General features: G+C 48.8%; 1 protein-coding gene across 1 annotated transcript; it reads left to right on the forward strand.

Moving 5' to 3' along the window:
- Window positions 1-2,401: 2,401 nt before the first annotated feature.
- LOC112888667 (aspartyl protease family protein At5g10770-like) lies at window positions 2,402-4,121 on the forward strand. The gene is made up of 2 exons (XM_025954942.1): window positions 2,402-2,553; window positions 2,725-4,121. Exons 1-2 carry the CDS (start codon window positions 2,412-2,414, stop codon window positions 3,954-3,956), a joined length of 1,374 nt encoding a protein of 457 aa, XP_025810727.1. The 5' UTR covers window positions 2,402-2,411; the 3' UTR covers window positions 3,957-4,121.
- Window positions 4,122-7,797: the final 3,676 nt, after the last annotated feature.

A 7,797-nucleotide genomic window follows, 5' to 3' on the forward strand; every position in this document is an offset into this window, starting at 1 on the left:
GTGTTCACTTTGGTACGTCCTGGAGAAGCTTTTGATTTACTTTTTATCGATAAAACGTGATAGATGATGAGATTATGGCGGTGGTCAAGCTCAACAGGACGGTTCTACGGTCTTAGGGTGAATTGGACCAAAATTGAATTAAGTCCAGCTTGAGATGAAAAGAAAAAGAATTCATTTTCCAGAACATATTCTCAAGCTTAAAATTAATCTAGAAAAGTGTAGATAAACATTTTAAACCACAAAAAAAATATTTGCCAGAAAGATCTGGAAAATTCTCGCAAAACCCTAAAGATAAATAAACACATTGTAAAAGACATTCACATCCTAAAATTTAATATTTCAGGTTGTGACATCGCCCCCTCTACTACATCGGCTCGAGGGGCTCGCGGGCTCATCATCACGTTCAATGGCTTGAGTGCCTGACAACTGCACCACCTTCAACCGCTACTTCAACCTCTACACCTTTACATCGACTACTTCCACTACATGCGAAGCTTATCTCATGAACCCCAGCCAAGAGGGGCTGGGGGTGTACTGGAGGACCGGTTCATCTTAGACGATGGGGTCTTGTCCGATGCTCGTGAGAGAAGACTTGAAGATATTGCGTCAACCTACGGCCACAGCTACTCCAACTACATCGTCTCTTGGAGCTAAGCCTACTGTGGGGGTGTATTGGGGGACCATTTCATCTTAGACGATGGAGTTCTATCCGAAGCTCAGAAGAGAAGCCAATCGCCAATCGAAGCTCAGGAGCGAAGCTGCCCATAAAATCAATGCTCTGTAGGATCTAAAGCTGGCACTAGTATAAATCAAAGCATGTGCATACTCTTTTCTTCATCCCTTTTTCCCCATTGGATTTTTAGGATGGAGTTTTTAGTGAGGCGCACATGTGCAGGTTGCAAAGTACTTTTCTTGCAACTAAAGTTCGGATCGTGGATATGACTCATTTAATGGGATCAGCTACTTGGTCTCGTTGTGCTAGCCACGACCAAATAGCTGAGGGACTACTGTTGGGGGTGCACCTTAGGCCATCACGCCCAAGGCTAGGGACCCTCTTTGTGTAAAAGAGGCTAAGTTAGGGGTTCTAAGGGCTTGTTTATGAGGTCTAGAAATTTAGTTGCAGCTTTCAAGGATCTGTTTGTAACTTTTAGGTACTCCTTTGTAAATCCTAGGGATCTTCTTTGTAATATTTGACCCCACCAATAGAATAAATATAAACAACCGCCTCCTCCTCCCTATAGATAGAGCCCTAGGGCTTGGAGGAGGGGACTTTTGACCATTTATTCTTTTACTTATTTGGCTTTGGTTTTTTCTCACTCTATTACTCTAAACTTACTACGTTGAGCTTGAGTCACATTTCCATCGTTGTGTCTGGTTTCAGCTTATCCGAACCAACAAACCTATGAATTCCGCGAGGTCCAGACTCCGGAGCGACTGCTGTCTATGTCAATTGTCCACACCTACCAGGCCAAGAGCCAATATAAAAAATTCAAAACCGATAGCTGCAATACAGCTACACTTGCATGTAATCCCAAACAAATTGTCTGGAAATTCTCGGACCAGGACCGACAGCAGTTGGCAAGAAAAAAAGAAAGCCGGCAAGGCTCTGTTTAGATACAAAGTATTTTTTGGAATATTAGATAAATACTACGGTTTTACAAAATACTTTGGTTTTTAAAAACTTATGAGTGTTTGAAAATTTATAGATGTTTGGATGCAACAAACTTTATGGTTTTAAAAATCATAGTACTATCAAAATTATAGTCTTTTTGGAGTTTGAAAACTCCACTCCAGACTTCTTTTTTCTAAACCATGGTTTTGCATGTCTTTAGCTTATAAAACTAAAGTTTCTTAATACTATAGTTTTCTAAAACTACAACATCCAAACAGGCCCCAAGCTTTTCAGCAGACTTCGAACTTCTGAGTCGTCGAGTGCTGGAAATCAAAATGTTCCATCATTTTCGAGTTGAATTCAAAACCGCGTGTTGTCCAGCACAGCGAACGGGGACAACCAACTGATTAGGGACGGTACTGCATCGTGACTCTGATATCCTGATCCAACTTAACCCTTAACCATTATTAGCTAAAAATATATAAAATATGTGCAAAGTTCTTTTAGCCCGATCATTAAAATTCTAGGTAAATTTTTAGTTCCTTTACCACCGCTGCAGCTGGTGAAGCAGGTTGTAGCCTTTTTCGAAATTGTGACAAACTCTCGTCAACATGGAGTCAACTTCAAATACTGACGTTGCACGTTGCTTCCTAGCATGCGTCTGGCGACCCATTGGCGAAGACTCGTGGTCTGTTGACGTTGATCGACGACTGGGACACTGATCGACGCCTATACAAAGGCAACACGCTAGCATTTCATCAGTCAAGCAGTTCGCTGTAACCTGCAAACACTCACTGCCATGGCCTCTCCATTGCTGCCTTTGTTAGTTGTTCTGCTTGGTGGTTGCTGCTGCTCCATTGTTCATGGCGCAGATGCACAAAGATACTTAGTCGTAGCACCTAGTTCGCTGAAGCCATCGGAAATCTGTTCAGGCCCTAAAGGTAAATGAGTTTTCGCATTGACTCGTGCGAGAAGACATATATACTTTCATAGTATCCTTATTTTATTTTTGCATGTCATGTAGTAAACGTCAATTTTCTCCCAATAATAAGTCGGACGAACATATTCTCGACGTTTCTTTCTAACGATTCATTCATGTCGATTTGTCCCAGTTACCCCATCCAAAAATGGTGCCACGCTGCCACTGGCCCACCGCCACGGCCCGTGCTCGCCGGCCATCTCCAAAGAGAAGCCGTCGCTGGAGGAAATGCTCCGCCTGGACCAACAGCGTGCCGCCTACATCCACGCCAAGGTCTCGGGAAACGGCACCAAGGAGCTCCAGCAATCTGCCGTGACCATCCCGACCAGCCCCGGCTTCTCGCTTGGCACCGCGGAGTACGTGGTCACCGTCGGCGTTGGCACGCCCGCCGTGTCCCAGGTCATGATCATCGACACGGGCAGCGACGTGTCGTGGGTGCAGTGCGCTCCCTGCCCCGCGCGATCGTGCTACTCGCAGAAGGACAAGCTCTTCGATCCGGCCAAGTCCGCCACGTACGCCGCCTTCTCCTGCGGCTCCGCGCAGTGCGCGCAGCTCGGCGGCGAGGGCAACGGCTGCTTGAACTCGCAGTGCCAGTACTTCGTCACGTACGGCGACGGCTCCGCCACAAAGGGGACGTACGGCTCCGACACGCTGAGCCTGACCTCGTCCGACGTCGTCAAGAGCTTCCAGTTCGGGTGCAGCCACCGCGCCGCCGGATTCGTCGACCAGGTGGACGGCCTCATGGGGCTCGGCGGCGACGCGGAGTCCCTCGTATCGCATACGGCGGCGACCTACGGCAAGGCGTTCTCCTACTGCCTCCCGCGCCCGTCGAGCTCCGCCGGGTTCCTCACCCTCGGCGCGGCTGGCGGCGCCGCGGGCTATGCGCGCACGCCCATGGCGAGGTCCAGGAACGCCCCGACGTTCTACGGCGTGTTCCTCCAGGCCATCACTGTTGCGGGGACCCGGCTCGACGTGCCAGCCTCGATCTTCTCCGCAGGCTCCGTCGTCGACTCCGGCACCGTCATCACGCGGCTGCCGCCGACGGCGTACCGCGCGCTGCGGGCAGCGTTCAGGAAGGAGATGAAGGCGTACCCGTCCGCGGCGCCCGCGGCCAACCTGCTGGACACCTGCTTCAACTTCAACGGCTTCAGCACCATCACCGTGCCCAAGATTGCGCTGACCTTCTCCCGCGGCGCCGTCATGGACCTCGACATCTCCGGCATTCTGTACGGTGGCTGCCTCGCTTTCGCGCCCACGGGCAAGGATGGCGACACCGGAATCCTCGGCAACGTGCAGCAGCGCACGTTCGAGGTGCTCTACGATATCAGCGGCGGCAGCGTTGGATTCCGCCCTGGTGCTTGCTAAATTGTTGTGCAGCATGGTGAGTTTTGTGTTCCGCGGGAGCATATACTACTATACTAGATCGCTGCTTTCAGTAAGTTCAAGGGAACCAGATAAAAGTACTGTATTCCCGAAGTATGTATTTCACTGAAATTCATCAGAATAAACATGAACCGACATGTAAATGCTGTTGACAGCACAGACCTAAAGTTTTGAATTTGTTAGCATGGATACAAATTTTCTAAACCCTTGAAATTGTAATCCCTCCTCAACAAGGTTCTAACACAATTATCCTGCTGTGCCCGAGAACCCTAGAAGTCTGGAACCATGAAATTGCATGGACGGTAAGCTTCTTGAATTGGTGATCCATGGTAGTGTAATTCTGTTGTCGGTCAAAACCCACTGGCGAGCAGGGACAAGCAACACGAGGAGCCGGGAAGCTCCCGGGACTGCTGGTGGACCCCGGTCACTTGGTCAACGGCCTGAGATCCGGCACACGTCCTCGGTTCTGGGTCGCTAGGCGTGTCACCTGACCTTATACCTGATGTGGAAGGTGTTATATGTTAGTTTCCTGCATGCACAGACACGTATAAACATTAGTTCGAGCCGTGATCGGCTCATCGGATGGCTCCCTATATCGGCTATAAATAGCCAATTGTATTTCGTACCAGATCGGATCTATAAATAAGGCAAATATATCCAATGATAATATAAATCTTGCTCTGTAAACATTAAGCTAATCTAATCTACGACGATTAGAGCTTTCACTGCGTATGTCTGGTTTTATCCGGCTGCCCACCGAGGAGTGTACCCAAGGTGGTAGGTTTTGGGTGGGGATGCGCCGAGATCAGGAACTCGAAGGTGCAGACAACACAAGATTTAGACAGGTTCAGGCCGCAATATGCATTATGCCCTACGTACTGTATGATGGTTTGTATTGCCTTGATGTTGATCTGGTGATCTTATGTTTTGAGGGGCTCCCTGCCCGCCCTTATATATCCGGGGGGACAGGGTTACATGAATCATAGCCGGATACTAGCTTAGGAATCATACTCAAGTACAACTCAAGTAGTTTCCTTCCATATCGACTAGTCCTACTCCGCATGCGGGTAGAATACAATATAGATAAGGTGCAGGACATGTCCTATCCCCTATCCCAATACAGACTTCTTGATGTACACAGCCCCGTGGCCCCAGGTCTTCTAACTGCATCGAAGCTATGAGGTGCTCATGCCCCGAATTCTTCTTTTTGTATGGGGTGCGATGAATAATCACACTCCATATGGAGTAGCCCCCGAGTCTTAGGTTGAATCAAAGAATCAAGTTGAGGGTCAAACTAGCCTTGAGTCTTTTCTTCTTATCCTTCGAGTACTTTTGAAAAATAAGTAGTCGATGCCACGTGTCCCGCAGCCCCCGAGCCTTGAATCCAAATCCCACAAACTTGGAGATAAGGATCCAAAAGTCGTGGCATGCAGTGTTACTCTGAAATTCCGAAAAAACTCTTCGCCTTCTGCATAGTGAAATTGAGCCTCCCGCTGGTTTATTTAACCGTGCGGTGGCTTAGGGTTTCGTCTGCACTCTTAGTCTTCGTATGAGTCGTCTTCGAGTAGTTTTGCGGCGTCCAGCCCCCGAGCCTTCGAGCCAGGAGAGCTGAAGAAGCTATGTCGAGTAGTGTGCAACGCCCAGCCCCCGAGCCTGGGAACTAGCGGAACTATCATGGCACGCCGCGTTGCCTGGAGGGTTGTTGCCGAAACTTGATCTGAAAAAAGACAATGCATACCTTATGTAGCATAATGTGAAGATACCGAGTAGTACTCAGTAATAATATAAGTAGTCGGCGAGTGCGTGTGTGGCAACACGCAAAGATCTATACTTCCATAGGGTGTAGTCCCATGAAGCCTCCAGCACTCAAAACACAACCTTGTGGCGTAGCCTCCGTAGTCAGTGTCCTAAGGCCGTGGCAAAGCCGCCAGCACTCGGTGCATTAAATCTGTGGCAGAGCCTTCAGTATTCGGTGCACCAAAGCTGTGACTGTCGGTCTAACATCCCAGGAGTAGTCGATTAGGGCGTAGCCCCCGAGGGTTTCATGCCCATCGAGAGGCGTACCCGAAAGGGTAGCCGATTCTGTGAAGAACAAGTCAGAAAAGGTATAAATCACTTAGCTTGATTCGTGGATGAATATCGACGAAGCCATGGAGCTCGTTGATGGAGCTGCGACGGTTTGTTGATGAAGCTTGACTAGTCGGAGTCAATTCCGACTAGTTTTTAAGTCGAGACGAGTAGTTGAAGTAGTCGTCGGCGGGCTGCCGATCGTCCTCGCGAAGCCGAAGTAGTCGAACTCATCGCTGATGCGCGCGGATATTGCGGCACAAGCCGAAGTTGAACCGGGTGGTCGAGGTCAACGGCCGCGGTGCATCGACGTTGCAGCCGAGGTGAATGTCGAGCCAAGTAGTCAAGGTCGATGTAGCCGCTCGCTGAAGGATCCGAGCTTGAACTCGATGAATCGATCCGCCGATGCATATGTACAAAGTAGCAACCCGCCACCTTGAGCGGATTGATATTGATGAAGAGGTCCTGGAGAACCAGAAAGATGCCATCGAGTTCGCTGGTGGATCTTCGATGCGCCCCCCTATCTGGCGCGCCAGCTGTCGGGTTTTATCCGGCTGCCCACCGAGGGGTGTACCCAAGGTGGTAGGTTTTGGGTGGGGATGCGCCGAGATCAGGAACTCGAAGGTGCAGACAACACAAGATTTAGACAGGTTCAGGCCGCAATATGCGTTATGCCCTACGTCCTGTATGATAGTTTGTATTGCCTTGATGTTGATCTGGTGATCTTATGTTTTGAGGGGCTCCTGCCCGCCCTTATATATCCGGGGGGACAGGGTTACATGAATTCTAGCCGGATACTAGCTTAGAAATCATACTCAAGTACAACTCGAGCAGTTTCCTTCTATATCGACTAGTCCTACTCCGCATGCGGGTAGAATACAATATAGATAAGGTGCAGGATACGTCCTATCCCCTATCCCAATACGGACTCCTTGATGTACACAGCCCCGTGGCCCCGGGTCTGACAGCATAACCGGAACATCCTACACGTAATTAAGCCTAACAGATACAGAAAGTAACGAAACAACAACCTAAACAGAGGCCTAAAAACCAACAAAAAGCCGGTTCCCGGAACAATCCCTCCTTAAGCTATTATAAAGCACCAAGCGTACTGCCGGAACATTCAACCCGTTTGAAGGGGCTAATCATGCAGATATTAAACTAAATCTTCGATGAATAAAGATTAACTATAACAGATTGGATCTACTAAATAAAGACAGAGCAGAGCGCTGCCCCTATACCCGAGATCGGGTGCAGCGACAACTAGGCGTTTACAGATAACAAGCAATGCACGATTAAAGCATGGAAGAGCTGATGCTACTCTATAAACGTTAAGGTAACTAGTGCTACTCGCCGTCAACAATGCTTCAGAACGAGAAACATGAAAGGTGGATAAGCAGGGACGATGTCGTCGAGAGTTGTTGGTGAACGATTGATTGTTTTTACTGATAATCCAGGGAACATATTTATAGTCTGTAGACTTGCCTTCCCTAACCAATTCTAACTGAACACGACACGAATCTTGGCTATCTCTATCTAAACTATTTAAACACACATACCTATCTAGATACATGGCCAACCTTGGCCTCAAACACCTGCATAAGGTCCGATTCGCAAGCCCACTATGACTATCCTTCGTGCCCATCTTGCTCCTCGGCCTACCTTTCTGGCCCGCCTGAATTATGACGATAACACATGCCCCTCTGGTTTCGGCAATAGTTATTCCGAAACTGTCACACCCGGTTTAGAAAAGGTA

The sequence above is a fragment of the Panicum hallii genome, chromosome 4 (assembly GCF_002211085.1).
Source record: "Panicum hallii strain FIL2 chromosome 4, PHallii_v3.1, whole genome shotgun sequence".
Lineage (NCBI taxonomy): Eukaryota > Viridiplantae > Streptophyta > Magnoliopsida > Poales > Poaceae > Panicum > Panicum hallii.